The sequence below is a fragment of the Serinus canaria genome, chromosome 2, assembly GCF_022539315.1.
Source record: "Serinus canaria isolate serCan28SL12 chromosome 2, serCan2020, whole genome shotgun sequence".
In the NCBI taxonomy this organism is placed as follows: domain Eukaryota; kingdom Metazoa; phylum Chordata; class Aves; order Passeriformes; family Fringillidae; genus Serinus; species Serinus canaria.
The window spans coordinates 109,472,896-109,490,623 of record NC_066315.1 but is presented as its reverse complement, the minus strand read 5'-3'; the positions used below and the strand labels follow the sequence as shown (position 1 = coordinate 109,490,623).

The following is a 17,728-nucleotide window of genomic DNA, read 5'->3' as shown; positions in this document are numbered from 1 at the left end:
CTGTATTTCTGTATTACACAAATTATACAGTAAGTCTCTTAATCCAACATAAATGTATTGTGAATTAGAAAGAAACAGGGGGGCAGAAACTTGTGATAGCCAAATAATCATTGCTTTATAAATCTGGAAAGAATCAAATTGTTCCCTGATCTTCTTCCAAGGACAATGTTGCATTAAGAATGAACATGCACTGAAAAGGTAGTAATTACTAGAAAGCACATACTTCCGTTACAAGAGGAATTTTTAAAAAGTAGCAGGAAAGCCCAAGATTACTAATTCTATTTGCAGCTGTTACTTGGTAGAGTGTACTCAAGGACAACTTCACTCCAAGCATGTTGCTCTGTGCTTTGCCTTTGCTTACTTTCATTGTGTTTAAAAAAAACTAGTCACAAGTTGTCATCAAATTGCTTTGTAAGTCTACTTGCTGACAGACTTTTCTGTCTCTGTTTCATTTTTCTTTCCCTTTTTTTTTAAAGGTTCTACTTAGTGCAAATTTTCTTACAAATTTACAGAGGCCAGACTAGTGTTATCCTTACCATAAAAAGAAAATAAGAATGCAGCATGTAGGTACTGCTTTTCATCCTTTGGTCCTGGAGCACTTCAAAGAACCAGGCAAGTATCACCATCACTGCTCTCAGAATGGGACACACCAAAACCCTCTCCATCCATGACTAGACAAAGATCACAGACACAGTAGCTGACTTGTTCCCTCCACTGCCCCAGGGAAGGTTATGTTCAGCAAACAGCTATCACCATGCCAGCAAATGAATTAATAAAGAAAGATTCATCATTTCCACTGCTTTCCTATCTCTTTATTACACAGAGTATAATGCCCAAATCAACTTTTAGAGCAAGAGGCCACATAATTGGTTCAGACACAGGAAGGAGACAGTAAAACTCAGTTTCCTGTAACATCCCCTGCCAGGAATGATGGTTTTTCAAGACTGTTAGGTGTTGGGCATTCTCTCAACCACCACAGCTGCAATTAGATGCATTTTTAAGCATCCTATTAGTGGGAAGTATCACTGTGTTTCCAGGTAAATCACTGCATACCATAATCATTAGCCGGGAAGTCCTTTATTTCCTGATGCAGCAGGAGCCGGAATGAATAGTAAGTGCAGGAGATCCAATATCCCTCGGACAGGCAATTTCCCTGGGCTTCTACTCATGGCCTCAGAGGTGATAATATGGCTGCATATGACATAATAATTGCATTCATTTGGGGGTTGGGTGGGTTTGTGTTTTTTTTACAGAATTACAAAATTACAGAATTGAGGCTTTCTACAGTGTGGTGCACCATACAGACTGTCCTACTCTGCCAAGACAAATCACTGGGAGAAGAATCAAGAAAGGAAAATAAAGGAAACTGTATCACTATAAGCTGCTTCTTTGGAGCTCAGAAAAACATCAGCACATTGCCAAGGAACTGTGGGGAAACAATTCCTAAACTCCTTACCAACCAGCTCCTAATGACACTTCCATTTTCTTATTTATGGCAAAATGACCGCTGCAAAAAGCTTGAAGATGAGGCTAGAAGCAAAGTTTTACAAAGGCAAAAAAGATCACGACAGAAAGAAAATGGAAACCATGTACAGGAACTGTAAAATCTAGCAAGGAGGTATTTTTAATACCCATAAGCACATCCTTGCTACTGGTTTTCGCATGGTTTGCAAAGAAAAAATTGTAGGATCTATTAAAGGGGAAAAATGCTGCAAACCCATTTTGACCTCAAAAAGAACAATGTTTTCAAACTCTCATGACAAAGTCACAACAAAACGGTACAAAAAGGGAGGGACACAACCAACCTCCTTGAGAATGGGACATGCTACCAGCCATGACAAAGCAGTGTTTCTCCCTAGGAGACACCAAAAAGTCAGCTCCTCGGAGCAGGAAAGCATGGCATAAGCTGACAATGCTACTGTACCAGCATCAGAGCTGCACCTCAACCACTCACAAGCCTGCAACCAGGAGGCAACAGCTTCATCAATGTTGTGACCCCTGCTGGATCCCCCTGAAGATCAGCACCTTCATGATCTCTCCTCTCTCTGCAGCAGCAAGAGGCAAGGACAGGGGACAGGCTCCCTCTCACTGTCCCATCCCCTCTGTCTCAGCAGCACTTCTCCATTTCCCCCTGTGTGGGATTACTGGGGGTTCTGGGAAATGTGAGGAAGGGTAGGGAAAGATGCAGTGAGGAAGGAAGACCAGAAGATCCAGAAGAGGGTGTCACCACCCTAGCAACACCTTGTTACAAAAGCCTTTTAGAAAGTGATGTCTGCTTCTCTCTCCTTCCTCCCTCCCCACTCCCCAAAAAAACCTAATCAACTAAGGAGCACAAGACTAGTGAGGGAGAATGGGGCAGGGAGAGGAGGGCAAGTAGAAGAAAGAGGTTCTAGTTCTTGTGTCATGTCCTGATAAAGCTACCACACCCTTACCCCTTACCCAAAAACCTCAGTCAGTATTACTCTGCTCTGTAGTACCATTATCACTGAGTGCAGTACCAATCTCACCCTAATCAGGAAAAATTCACTCACTGCAGTACCATATATGCAGTACCACACTAACCCTAATGAGGAGAAATTCACCCTAACAGCTGGCCAAGGATTTTCCACTTCAGTAAATATGCCAACATTATAATAATTTAGAATTTGCATCAAATACAACTATATTTTCTGTAGGAAAATACCACTTTATTGAATGTTTTCCATTTATTGCTTGGACAATTGGAAAATATTATTTAGGTGAATTAGGTAGACCAGAACATTTTTAAAAGTCAATCTAATACCACAATGTAGTTCTTTACCCTGGGAACATCCTGTTCCGGGGTCAGATGCTCATTTCCTTCCAGGAGCGAGGTTTTTCAGACAGCTTAACTTCCCAGAATTCAAAGCATGTTTCTTTGTGACAAAGCTCTCCAGTGCCTCTTGGACATTTAATTATGGGAGAAGGGTCTCAGATAATGAAATGGGAACATCATGCTCCTGAACTATAACTTCTGAAAAGCAATACACTGTGGTAGGGAAATGCAATTAAATTTTGAACTGACTCAGGAATTTCCCATGGAACATTAATTCTATTTTCTGCTCACCTCTGAATGTCAGTCTATTTTTCTCTTTCAGTTTAGGAAGCTTATAAAAGGTGCAGTGAACCCCTACTTCTAAATCTGTGAATTCTCCCTCCCTCCTTGGGGAGGCCATAGCCATGGGAAGAGTGCATCTGCAAACAGAAGCCTATTGTGTTAAACCTTATCAGAGGCGATGCCTAGCCCAAGGAACTGCTACCTAGATACCCAACACAGAGAAATAATAAAGGTATTTTCACCCCCTTCCAGCCCCTTCTGGTCTGCAGGGGCTTTGAGAGCTCACATGACTCGCATGAAGCTGCACAGGACCTGGTGCAAGAGCCAGAAACTAAACACAACTCCACCAAGACTCACTGCAAGTTTTACTCATCTTGACATTTTTTGTCTCAAAGGTCTTCCACTTCAATAATAAAACAAATATTACAGTAATTCCTTGATGTACTGTAAAAAATTTCTTTCATGTAAGCAGCTGTTTAATTTAGCCCAGGACTGAAGCGTTGAGCTAGTCAGAGTTACTTAAAAGAACACCCAGCTACTACAAACTGTAAAAGAACTGGCTTGGATTTCACTTCTCATCCCTACATCTGTTTTTTGTGCCAGATTTACCTTAAAGGTTATCTATCTCTTTCTTCTCCATCCCCTGCACTTAATCATACAAAAAACACTTCACAGCAGATTTGCTCATCCAAATGCACCCAAATATTTTGCAAAATTCAGGCAAGCTGACCAACAGGGATGAACTCCATCAAATGCCAGAAAGATACCAAAAGATACCAGACACATCATCTTTCCCTGAAACAGAGGAACTGTTTCTATTTTAGTTCACCCACTTTCACATATTTTGCATGACACAGACTGCCATTATATGCATCTCCTGAGCAGTGATATCCATAACCAAAAATGTCAGGCGTCTCAGTTATCCGCAGACAGCACCTATTTCCTATGGTTATTATGGGCAGTACTAACACGTCAGGAATTCTGAGTATGTTTGGGTGAACTGACACCAGATCCTAAGTTAGGAGCTCCTCTACTATGAGTGTAAAACACACATGCCCAGAAAAAATGGTATAAACAATGCTGACATTTAGACAACACACACTCAAAGCCCAGATTCAGATTAAACTCTCAGACTACGAGTTCTTGCTATGTAACAAATAGTACATCTAACCTCCAAATGAGTTGCTGTTTTTTAAAATCCTTTTGGACATAGGAACACCACAACTTCACTAGAAATATTTCAGAAACTGCTGGAAAAAGACATTGATCAATGAGGGAATGAATTTGTCAGATACTGAAATTACTTCTGATAAGTTCTAGAAAGAACATGATAACCTGAATTTCCAGTTTTTATTCACAAATTCACTACCTAAGTGAGGACTACCAGGGAAATGCAGATTTTAAAATTACTGCTAGAAGGACTTTGTTCAAAGAAAATGATAGCCAAAATGTTTGCTGTTTTTTCTTAAAAAAAAAAAAAATCAAACTCCCAGTAAAAGCATTATTTGGGAACAAACAAACACGAAGGTTAAATTTAATTAACCCTGTGCTGTGATCAAATTCACCCATGAGGAAATAGTTTGTAAATGAAACCATGGCCAAACAAGCAAGCAAACATTGATTACATCCTCTCTAACATGGAAAACAGCTCGCGTTTCAACTTTGTAATAATAAGCAGTGACATTTCAAACAGCATGTCCCACTAACAAAGAGCAAAGGTATATAACAAAAATCATCTGTTAGGAACACAGCACTCCAAACCATAATGGCAAAACAAAGCCCAAGACTCCCTAAGTATGCCAAGAAAAGTTAACACTTCACAAAGGAAAAAAGTTCAAATGCTCCATATGGGGAAAACGGGAGACTAAATCGCCCGGGGTAAGCATTACTTAAGTATCCACCTCATCCTAGAGGAACTGCCAGAGTGCTTTGAAGGCAGCAGGAAAGCCCAGAGGAACCACCCTAGTAAATGCAGAGGCAAGCTTCCTACTTACCCCACTGTATGCACCATGATCTCTTTTGCCACCTTAGTAATTCCCAAGAATCCAGAATGATGTTATTTTTTAGGAAATGTTACAGCTGATAGAGGAGACAGAGGCAAGCTGACAAGCAGAACTGTGCGAGAAGCCAGGCAGAAGAGGGATGAATTTAAACCTTGGCTCAAGATGCTGTGTATTCTGCGTCTATCTTTAACTTCTAAATGATTTGGTTTCACATTCCTCTGAAGTCCTGCTGGCAGATGCCTTCGTGGAGCTTTACCAATCGCAGGCACCCTGCCCCCTCTCCTCCTTTATCCCTCCACCTCCCTCCCTCCCATCCTCCCAAGCTGCCACTCCACCCCCATCTGCCCCATCCCCACCTCTCCTCACTCTCTCACACACATATACACACACACGCAGTGGGTTGGCTGGCAGGATTTCTCGGGCTTCCAGCCTCGGCTGCCCGCCCACGTCCGAGGGAGCCGCCCGCCGCGCCGCCGGGCACCGGGGCCAGCGGCCGGCCCGGCGAGCAGCGCCTCACGGAGCCTTCGGAAATCGGAGCAGGTATCTGAAATCAAAGCCTGTGCCCACTCGGGCAGGGTCCCTGAGCCCCAGCGCCACCGACCGAGCCGCGGTTCTTAGCGGGACCGCCGGGACGCATCTTCCCGCAGGGCATCCCGGGCAACACGAGCTGGAGGGCTGGGGCAAGGCAGCAATTCACCCGCTGCTGCACGGAGGTTCGGCAGAGACCCATCTGCAAGCTAACAATACTTCGACTGCACAGGCGGCTTTATGGAGGAAGGCAATTTAAAAAAAAAAAAAAAAAAAAAAAAAAAAAAAAAAAACAAAAAAAAAAAACAACCAACCAAACAAAAAAAACCAAAAAAAAAAAAACCCAAAAAAAACCAAACCACCACCCAAAAAACCTAACCCAAAATAAAATATATAATAAGAAGAACTTTGTACCAGATCCTGACCGGGAAGCTTCTAAACTTTACTCTTAGTCCGTGGCTTCTTACAGTAACAGTGCATTGCAATGTTGTTTAGACTCTAAAGTAACGACTACAAATTAATGATAGAATTCTAGGTGACTGAAGTGGGGGAAAAGCTCCTTCCATGTAACTCTGAAAGTCAGTATCCCTACCAGAGGCTGCTAGTGTTGACATAAACCCCTGACTCTAAAGATCAGCATTTTGAAGCAGAAGATTTTAATGCTCAAATGCATATTCAGTTGAAAACTGCCTGCCATCAAGTCTGCCTTATGTCAGACATGGGTGGGAGCGGAACAAGCCACAAGACTTTATGTAAAATGTATTTTTGAACACTTATTATTGAACACTTTCAGTTGCAACAGGAAATACCAATTGCCAGTCACACCAATTCAAACAGAATAACCTGGTAAATGTGTCTCTCTTCTTGGAATCTTCAGTCTTTGTCTGAGCTGCTGCCAAGAGGGGGTTGTAGGGATGTGGCCAAGCAAGCAGCGAGCACAGGTTGGGGGCAGAGGGGGCAAGGCCAAGCTGTGCCCAGAATCCCTTGGCCGAAAACACGGTTTGAAAATGCTTTGCCAATGCCCAATTTCATTGGGCATTACGCTTTTCAGAACAACAATGTTGAGAGGCTGGACTGATACAGTAGTAAAAGTGATCAAGCATTTACTTCAGGCTAATGAAGGAAACTGGTCAAACTTGGAAAGGTCTCAAGGGGGGTAAAAAAAGTCAGCCAAAGGGCTGTATCATAGGGCATATTAAGAAAGTCTCCACATCTCCTGCCTGCTTGATAACATGGATAAAAATAAGTGTGTTTTAGAACGCATATAGCATATATAGTCTGATGAAAAATAGTAACTCCACAGTAATTTTCATGGTCACTCTGCATACACTGAAAGGCAAGAGCTCTTCTTAACCTGGATTGAGGTTTGTGGGCCTGGAAGTGTTGCCACAGAAACATTAAATAACAAATCAGCTGACAACACCTGCAAAGTTGAAAGATTTCTTTTGAATCACTAACATTTGTTACTATTAGCAAAGCCAGACCCCATTATGTTCAATACCTGCCTTCCAGAGCGTGTTAAAAACTCCAGCTAAACATGCCATGGCCTTCCTGCCGGTTGAGGAAGAAGTCACTTCACTGCTTTTTCTCAGGATTCCTGATACAACAGTTCAGGGCATGTGTCTGTTATTCAGGTTGAGGAGCTGCAGCGAACTGCAGGAAAGCTGCCTTGTCTGGCACTGCTTTCTGACAAAGCCACCTCTAACACTGCTGGCTTACAAATCCCTCAGAGCACAGAAAATCAGAGCCAGAGAATTCCCGTTCAAAAATGGTGCAACTTCATAGAATGCAGTATGTACATCAAGTAATTCTTTTTCCCATTTGTTTGTAAAGATGTCAGCCTTGAACGGCAGACAATCACTAGACGCAGAGACCAACTGTTAACATTAGGTTTTTAAAAGTACAGTGCTTAAGATGCTCAGAGAGACAAAAAGAACAAAGAAAAGTCTTTGTGTCTTTGTGGCTGAGGGCTCCCTTCCAATTAGGGCAACAAGGAAGGAAGAAAGAAGCTCCCCGTGGAAGAAAGTGTGATGGACAAATGTGATTCAGAAATGAAGTCATGAACAGGAAGGATTAGGACTGAGCTGTTTATAGGACTTCAAACTACCTCTAGAGAGTGCTTAAGTGTTAGGGAAAACAATGGCAGGGAAATCCACGGAAGTACATCCACGCTTTTATCTAAGCTTGTGCGTTTCCCTTAGCAGATACAGAGGGAAAAGAGATTTGGCTTTGAATCCTCTAAATGGCCACTGTGTGCTTCCCGTGCCTTCTAAGAGGGTATTTAAAAACCTAAGAGTATGGGGAGGGGAAGAACTTTGGAAAATGATGCTGGAAGTTACTGGGAAACCTTGGATGTCAACATGGACAGCATGATCCCAATCCCATGAATGAGACAGCCAGAGGTCATATGTCCAAAAACCGTATCACACAAGCCAAAGGAGAAGAGAGGTGTCCGGTTTCCTCAGATGAAGAGCTGTGCAGTAATACCAGGGTCTAATGTGCAACACAGAGTGTATAGCTGCAGGATTTACCACTGCTGTGACAGGGAATACTACTCTCCCAGCAGGGTCTGCTGCTTATAGCCAGCATCAAGTGAAACACATCAAGGACTTCTGTGGTATTGGATTTGAGATCTATGAAAATTTATTAATAGTAAGTTCTTGTGGAGGAGTGGGAGCTCAAGTTGGAGCTGGCATGGGAGCAGACAAGGGAGTAGCAGAGAGGGGAGAGTAATTTGGTACCAGTGACAAGTGTAAAGAGGTAACTTGTTTGGAGCCATGTGACTTCCTACCCATTCCCAATTTAGCCAAGTGCCTAAGAGGCATGATCTGTCCCTTCATGTTTAGCTATTTTTAACACGTACAGAATTTGCTCTTTGTCTCCCCTTGTCTGTCAGTGTCTTCAATTCAGTAGTCTTGGCAGTCTTAAGATTTGGGCTTACTGGGACAAGCAACAGCTTCTACCCTACGGGCTCAATCTTTCTAGGTCTTACTCAAGAGTATTTCTTCCTCTTTGGAATGATCTTGTTAACCTCTGCAGGTATTTCAGCACAGGTTTGTCCAAGAGTAAGAGCTCAGGAGTAGGGACTGTAATTGCACTGGCAGGCACGGAGTTCCTGCCCGTCACAATGGATTCAGCCCTGTTTATTCAGTATTACTCAACCTGCACTGCCCTCACTGCCCTAGCTGACCTACAGCCAAGCCTACTCAGCTATGTACTTTCAGCAACAGGGCTCTCCAAAATGATCCAGCAGGTGGGGTTTGACCAAATGTTGATCCACGTGTTGCTTCTCTCCTGCCTAACACTTTTTTTTTCCTTAAAGAGATGGGGGACAGCTATTGCAGCAGTGGGGACAGAGGGCTCTTGGTGGCAGCCCCCAAGCACCCACTCCATTGCTGCCCCCCCACCATGCAGGATACACCTGTCCTGGAAGGAAATGCAGGGGATGGACATGGGCTCACCCAGGGCAAGACACTGCCCTGGTCTCCCAGTGTCTGGGCACAACGCTCCTACCATTGGCACGAGGCTCACTGGGTAATGGCAGCTAACTGGGTTAGCTCTGCTATTTGTTAAACACATACAAATAGTTTGAATTCTTAATAAGCATTAATAAAATAAATGGGGAATGCACTTAATGCATACTCTGTGACCACTTTTGCAGCAACAGAGGATTTTCTGTGCCAGCTTTTCTGTTCTTGATTTCTCTGTTTCTGTGATTCAAGCCATAGGGAAAGAAGGGAGATCATCCACGGTCACAAACTGAAGCTTCAGGAATAAATCATATTTTCAGTAACTGCATTTTACTAAAAGAAGAAAAAATCTATTATTTACTTTTAAACATGTCTTTCTTTTTGCTATGTCTCTATACTTTTGGTAAGAGTTTTTGGTATGAACACATGGCTTAAACCAGTATTTATCATCATACATAAGCATGTCACATGTACAGGAGCCAGGATATGAAGACTTTGGCTTTATTTTTGTACACAACAACAAAGTTTTAACATTAATTATCAAGAATTAAGCAACTTTTGAAAAACTTTGTGCCCTTGCCTTTACCAGATGTATTTTCAAGCTCAATTGAAAAATACCTAAGGGGAGAACTAGAACAATTCTGGTTCCATTTATCTTTACACTAAATACAGGAAAAAGACTACTCTTTTTTTGTGCAGTGCCCAAATTGATCAACAAAATTAGGATCTGAGATATATTAAAATTAAGAGCAACATTTAAAAAACGAAGTTTTTTAGGTAAATGGATAATAATACAAGACTGAAAAATATTTTTCTAAAAAGAAAAGAAAAAAAAAACACCAAAAAACAAACAGGTAAACCTAAGCCCACAAAGAGCTGAGGCCTGGAAAAGTGTTTCTGGAACTGGTAGTGCTCCTGGATAAATAAAAAGGCTGCTTTCAGACTTTCTAATATCATCTATTATTTGTCCTCTACCTGAAAATTCTGAACTTTCAAGGTCTGAAGTGACAGCTATAGTTCATTTAGGTCGTTCAGTGAGCAGTGCCCCTAATGAAGATTGTCTTCCTCAAGATTTATGATCCTCTGCTATTTATTGCTTCCAACAACAGTAATCCCTGTTTCCTCTAAACTCTCATGACCACTCCTGCCTCTCAGGACAGAAGAGCTGCCCACCTTCATATCCAGCTTCATGCAGCCAACCTGCACTGCCCACCTTCACAATTATCCTTTTAATTTCCCCAGGCCTCCATGATTGTTCTTCTAGATACTGCCCTCAGTTATCAGTATTCCAAACTCCCTTCCACTTCCCCTTCTATATTTTCTGCCTACCTGTGGAAAAAGCAGCAAGCAGGTTGTGCAGCTTGATTTAGAGCTGTGTGTGCTCAGACGGAGCAGCCAGCACAAGTGGGAGCTGCTTTAGGAGGGGAATGTTGCATGTCCTGCTCTTTTTTTGGGTTGATACCTTGGATTCCACTTTGGGAGAATCAAGGAGAATCAGTATAGCTGAGATTTCTTCCTAGGTGCTTAATTTAGCAGAAGGTGTCTAGTGAGTTCAAAACTACTGGCTGTGGCCAGGACTGTGAGACAAACAAACACAGCATGATTGTGTTCCCTTAAAAAGCCAAACTCTGGGAATAAAATAAACAAACAGCCCATATGCCAGCTACAAAGATTCATGACACAGTCTTTGCTCCAGTAGAAGATGCTCTTTGTCTTCCCAATGATAAGAACCCTCTGCTGCTTTAAAGGCTTTATGTCTGGTCTTTAACCCAGTATACAAATGGTAGCACACAGCGCTAATTAACAGAGCTCATTGCATCCTGTTCTTGAACAGGAAAAGTGGAATGTTTGTGAAAGTAAAGATGAAAACACCAAAACTTGTCACAACATTCATTTGAAAACAAAGACCTTATTCCTGAAATTATTATATATTGATATTTTTGTTATGGAAATGGCTCTGTTTTCCTGTCTCACTGCACTACCTTTTTTCCATTGGAGTGCTAAATTCTGCACTAAAATTAGTTTCCAGTAAGTTATTTTACAAAATGCCACAAGTGTTCTCTCTTTATATTTGCCTGGACAGACAACCCCAAGTTTTTGTGGAAATTCAGCCCCTGTGTGAAGTGTGCATGCAAGCAGACATGACTGTGGCTGGAGTGGCACATACACTTTTTTCAGAACTGGAAGAGGATAATCTATGAAATAGATTCTATATTCAATTGAGCTAAAGGCAGGAAAAATCCCCTTTCATTCATCCCACATCTCACCAAAAAACCCTCCTGCTCTCAAATAAAACTCATTTTATTTCACTCTTTAGATGAAAATCTTCGAAAAGCAAGGAAATTACTTTTTTTTTTCCTCCATAAAATAAAAAAAAGCACAGCAAGATCACGGAAGGAGTCCTGGAAGTCTCATAAACTGCTAATGAGGGCTGGAGCATTAATATACAGGCCACCACCACGAATCCCATCAGATCAGTTATGTAAAAGCCAGCAGCGCCTGACTTGCTCTCTGAAACGCAGCAGTGCCCTGCAGGGTTGGGGAGGTGTCTCTCCTCCACACACAGCTCTCTCCTTCCCCGCTGCTGGCCCACGGCAGCCCGCACCCCTCGGGGAATGCCCGCACCCCTCGGGGAATGCCCGCACCCCTCGGGGAATGCCCGCATCCCGCGGGGAATGCCCGCACCCCTCGGGGAATGCCCGCACCCCTCGGGGAATGCCCGCATCCCGCGGGGAATGCCCGCACCCCTCGGGCTCGGGGTCGCGGTGCGCCGGGGCACAGGGACGGGACGTGAGGGCTGCTCAAGCCGAAGGTCCGCGCCGGGCCGGGAGCACGCAGGGTGAGACAGCCTGGGAGAAGCTTGTCCTACTGCTCCCTCTGCTGTAGCCATCCTGTGCAGAAATCCCAAATGCCAGCGCCGAGAGCCGGCATGAGGCACGGCAGCGCTGAGCGCGGCCTGCAGGAAGCACAGGCCGGGGAAGAGATGAAGGCGCTGGTGAGGAGGCAGAAACCATCACCACACTCGGGAGACGGCACGGACCTTCCTGTGTCCCACCCGGCAAACCTCCTTGGGTCTGCCCTGCCAGGGCTTCCCTTGTGCTTCCAGAACAGGGGAATAAAGCCTCTCCTTGGCACCATCACCTCGCTTTGGAACACATATTTAGATCATGAGCTCATCTTAGGATTTGGATCAGCCCCAGAGAAAGGCCCAGGAAGCTCCCTGGGCAGGGCAGCAGCCGAGTCCCACATTAGGGAATGCTGGCAGCAACACCCCCCAGCAAAGGGGGAAAACAGCCCACCCTGAGTCACATCAGTGCCAGCCTCATCTAAACAACAGGGAGCACAGGGGTTAAAAAAAAAAAAAAAAAGAAAAAAGGAAAGGGGAAAAGTGGCTTATGGTAATGAAGTCAATTAATCATGTGGTAATTACAATCTGATTGTTCTAGAGAATGTTTTTTTTTCCTAACCAAAAACCACCTGAACACAACTGCAGTCAATAATTCCACCCTGTAACCTTTTTTCTGAGGGCTGAGAATTTGGCAGAACTGGATACCACCTACAGAAGACATTAGCAGCTGCCATGAAAGCATTTGTTTAAACACAGGGAAAACTTGTACCCCAAGGAAAGTACATATTCTCAGACATTCACACATTACAATGTGCTTTCTGCAATCTTCATAGCAATATTTCAGTTACTCCACACTTTCCTCTTAGCACTAATTTATGGAAATCCAAGCTAGAGAAGAAACTGTTTCAAAGGAAGAAATGTCTCTCAAGCACTTTTTCTCTGAGAAGGTGCGCACTCATCAGAACAGGGAGGAATGATGAGAAGAATCAGCACCTTCAGGAAAAGTGGACACTTTCCATAATAAAAGTGGGGATGAAAGGCTGGCATGCAAGGTTAGGGCTTTGAAAAATCAGCCATATGCTCATCTTAAACCTTTTGGAGAATCTCAGGAACTTTACACAACTTGAACCAGAAACAAAACAATCCTTCCTAACAGCAATATAAGACTAAAAAAATTAATCAGTGAGTTCCAGAAAGGCAGTGTTAGCAGAGAAGACTGAATTAACTTTTTTTCTCCATGCCCCAAGTATTACTTCCTCCTATATTACAGAACATCTACCAGCTAATGAAAATACGGGAAACCAGACTTTATGATATAGCACAGTGATAAAATGAATTATATTTAAATGTCAATGGAATCTGTGAAATAGAGCAAATTTGGAAGAAATCCATTCAGTAGTTTTAAAGTTGTGAATAATTAGCATGGCATTTTCAAATGCACTTGATCAAATTCATGACCTAATTCTGCTCTAAATTCTTTAACTTTAGTTTTTGCGAAGCTATATGAGCCATGCAATACCACAGTAGTATTAGAATGCTGCAGCAGTAGTGAATCCTGCTGAAAAAGTCTACCCTTAAGTGAATGACTCCAGCAAAAGAATGGGACATGGCAATTTGGGGCAGAATGAAGCCCATTCTTTTCAAAGGCAGCACTCCAGATTTTCATAAATGCAAACAAATGCAGTTTGACCTCATGACTGACACAATGTCCCTAATTCCAACTGCCTAAGTTATATGACAAGAAAAAGCTGGACTGAAGCTGAAATATAACAACTTCCAATGGAAAACTGAGATACTGTAAAACATTTTATCTGTAGCAAACCAGTAATAATTACAGATTATTTTGGCACTGTCCTTTTGAGTTTCATGGTGAACACCCACAAATATACCAAGTGTGAGGCACAGAGACCAAGCACAGGTCTGGTCATAACCTCACTGTCAGATGCCACAAAGCTGCTCCTTTTTATAGCACCTCCTTCCAACTCACTGAATTCATCATATTTGTCCCTGAATTAAAGAAATTACTGGGTTTTTTTTCCCTTTGTTCAGAAAAGCACATCTTTATCCAAGAGCCTCAGACATTCCAGTGCAAATTATTTGTACTTCCTCCTACAAAAAGTCTTGCTCCAGGACTTTGTGACAACACTGACTACCTGAGGGAAATCAAATTAACAGCAGCTGAGACAGAACTATTAAAGGCATGTTTTCCCCTATGTACAGTAGTCTGCTAACGTATCCACAGGCACTGAGAGAGTGAGGATAAAGCAAGGACATTTCTCTGAACCATCACTATCTTTCACATTACTGTCTGTTCTTGTGAGGGAGCTGTGGATGCAGTGATATTGATAGGCACTGGGGTTCCTTGAGCCTCAACTCAAGCATGCAGATTTTACAGACATGCACACCATGAAGACAGTAGCTTGCAAAATAAATCAGGCAAGCTTTTTGCTTAAGACTACAGAGGTAACTGCAAGGTTGTTGCGAGTTCTGAGTGTAATGATGCAAGGAAGTGAGGCACCTAAAGCCTCTCGTCTGCCCTCATGCCCTCAGGAGGCAACATCCAGCCTCCAGAGAAGAAGATGGGTTTGGGATGGCACCCAGCCTCTTCCTGCATAACCTGCCAGGGTAAGATGCTTACAAAGGATCTGTACTCACGGCCCTGCATTAAGTCCTCCTGCTCCACCAGGGAGATGACATCGCTGCTGTTTCTGGAGAAGGGCAAAGACACATACACCAGCAAAATGCTCAGAGAGGCAGGGTCCACATTTGTAACCATGTGAATGCCACTGTGAAGTGCAGGCAGGAGACCACCACATCATGCCCATGCTGCTCAGACATTACCTGAGAGGTCAGTGGGGCAGGGCTTGTTGTTAAACACCTCACTAGCAGTGGTAGAGACCTGACCAGCTCTCAGCTATGCCACAGGTTTGCTTTGTCAGTTTAGGAATTGACACGTTTACTTCCTCCCTCCCACTTCTCATCTGCTTTGGCTGCATAGCCTTCAGTAGTTTTAAGGTGGGTGTCATGTTTCTGCATGCTCAGAGCAACTAAAACTTGGGAGTACCTTTGACCTCCTAGCACTACTGGGACTAAATATTGAACACCATTCAAGAAACATTTTTATTTCATTTAGTGAGTGGAAAAAATAACTGAGTTGAAAGAAAAATGCACCTTGCTTCAAAAGCCTCTTTAATCAGCCTCAGAATCTGAACCAATGCTGAACATAAAGATTTAAATTTGGCTTAATGAAAACTGAATAGACCAAAAAACAACAAAAGAAGTCTCTTTACAAAAGGTATGGATTCAACCCAGCCAGTAAATAATTAAAGCTCCTCTCTGTTCCGTTCCACTTTCTATTTTAAGGCTTTTCATTATATGGGATCAAAGTCAGCTCGAGTTGGAGAGAGTTAGACAAATCCATCACAGAGATAGAATGAATGTATGATCTCATCCCCTGTGACAGCAGCCCGACGGTACCACCTGTTTGAACTCGGCTCATACCACTTCTGATGACACTGGCAATGTCAAGCAAATTGCTCAAAATTTAAGGGTGGGGGGGGGAACACTCTCCACCAAAGCAAACCAAAAAAAAAAAAAAAAAGAAAAAGAAAAAGAAAGGAAAAAAAAAAGCAAAAATCTGTAAGTCTGGCATGAGGAATGCTTACAGGCAGTCAGTGCTGCAAAAACAGCAGCCACAGAAAGGGTTCAAATCCCATGAACATAAATCACTCTGGGCCTCAGAAAATCAGCTGTATGAAGAAAGACTCAAAAAAGAGTCAAATGAGAAAGCAATGCAAGAAAGCTATATAAAAAATTATAAATAAGGAAATATAAACATCCTTATTTATTTTCTCAGAATGAAAGAAAAAGAATATATTGAAGCCAGAAGAAAAAATAATTAAGAGATATGAAAGGCAAGTTAAACAGGGAGTTTAAAACTGACAGGGAAATTTAAAAGAGATTAAGGAAAATTCTGTTCTACCTTTTGGAACCTCAAATGTAAGTTTACCCTGTGGAGCTGTCTGCAGCAAAATATAACTGGGACCAGAAAGGACTATAAAAGAAAATATTAATTAGACTGTTAATGAATACCAGCATGTTCCCATTAGAAACTCATCTATTTTAAAAAGAAAGAATATAATCCTTAATGAACCTCGCTTTTTTTAAGCAATAGAAGACAAACACTTATACTTCCTGATACAAACAATGATTAAGTGTCAAGGAGTAAGACACCACCCTTAAGGGGAATCCCCAAGGATTAAGAAAATCCCCTCTTGTCACATTATTCCGGAACTGTCAGCTGGCACTGTCAGGAACAATGTACTGGCCCAGATCCAACACACCAATGTTTGGTTAACACTGAAGTTCAGTCAAAAGATTGCTGTCTAAAATGCTTGTTTAAGGAAAAAGATGACTCCATTGTGAGTGTACCATAAAGCTTTATTTTCTAAACCATTTTTTGCTCTGACTGCCAGTAGCTAGAAGCACTTGAAGATTAAGGCAGCAAGCATACATCAACTCTACTTAGTTTGGTGTATAAAACCACTTTGGTCTAGATCTGGGTCAAGATACACTACTTCACTTCTTTGAGCTGCTTGATGTGTTCAACACAAACTTGACTTCAGGTCTGCCACTGTACCAGGCACATTTGCAGTTCTAGGAAGTTGCAGAGTACTCTGGCTGATTAAACTTGCAACTACACATATATAAGAGTCAAACTGTAAAGTTATTTCAGATATAAAAAAATCTCACTACTGTGAAATTCATGCATTTTTTTTCTCAGTCTACTAAGATGAAAACAAAGAAGCAGTTTAGCACTTCACTGGCTGAAAGAGCTATTTCAAAACATGCTCTAGATTAAGACTGCATGGCAGGACCTTTTCCCAGTGAGAACAGGCATTCTGGGGATGAGTAGAGGCCCCCAACAAAAATGTTCTCTTTGGTGACCTCATTAGCATCTGATGTGTAGGAACATCTTATTTAAATCTGTGATTTTCCTGTCTACCTTGAAATGGCTCTTAAATCAAACTCACAAAATTACTTTTATTTGGTACCAAACAAATAAATAAATAAAGATAAATAAACCAATATTATTCAGGCCCAACAGCTCTTCAAATGAAGGGAAAAAAATGAAGCCTGTAATAAAAAAAAAAATTAGATTGGAAATGTTTTGATGCTTTATGTGGGAGTTAGCTGTATGCAGAATTGAACTGTATTTTCTTGGTTTAGCTGAACTAAGCTGTACTGACAAGAGCATGCTGAATTAGATCCGGTTGTAACCCGAGGTGAACCTGCAGGGTAAACCTTACGTCACTTTATTGCTGCAGTTTTTTCTTTTTTCCATGAGAAAATGTGGCTCACTTCCCTCAGTCTCTGAAATGCCATATCATGTGTGCTGGCCATGGGGTAGAACTCTAAATAGAGCATGTTTGGATTTATTCACTTCAGGCCTCTGGGATTGGAACTGAGCTACAGGAAGAGACTGAAATAAGACTACAAAGGCATGAAGGAGGCAAATGTGAATGTAACGGGGTGTTAGAATGCACCCTGTGTTTAAAGACATTTACCCATAAGTCTGACTTGTATTTTTGGGCTTTTACCTGTTCAAGGCAAAGCCAACACTGTGTTTCTCTCTCAAAGCCACGTAGGGACAGCTTGCCTTGCATTGTGGAGTAACTGACCCTAACAGGTGACAATGTCAAGCCCTTCCTGGCTACAGTAACAAATACTTAACTTCTACAGCACCATCCACACAACTTTGCAGGGTAAGATGCAACTCTCTTCCAAGAGCCTGGCAACTCCT

General features: G+C 42.3%; 1 protein-coding gene across 12 annotated transcripts in view; it reads right to left on the bottom strand.

Moving 5' to 3' along the window:
* Positions 1 to 17,728, bottom strand: part of DTNA (dystrobrevin alpha) — a 222,501-nt gene that overhangs the window by 174,780 nt on the left and 29,993 nt on the right. For 9 of the 12 annotated variants that reach the window (XM_050971124.1, XM_009102816.4, XM_050971127.1 and 6 more), the window contains exon 1: positions 5,071 to 5,366. The exons of 1 other annotated variant lie outside the window; for it this stretch is intronic. Coding sequence is in view for 8 of the 11 variants with exons in the window: in XM_009102816.4 (XP_009101064.2) it covers positions 5,071 to 5,087 (17 nt within the window). In the remaining 3 variants the exon portion in view is untranslated. Of the gene's footprint in view, positions 1 to 5,070; positions 5,367 to 17,728 lie in introns of those variants that run through there. 2 more of the 12 variants (XM_050971125.1, XM_050971126.1) reach the window with 1 other exon arrangement.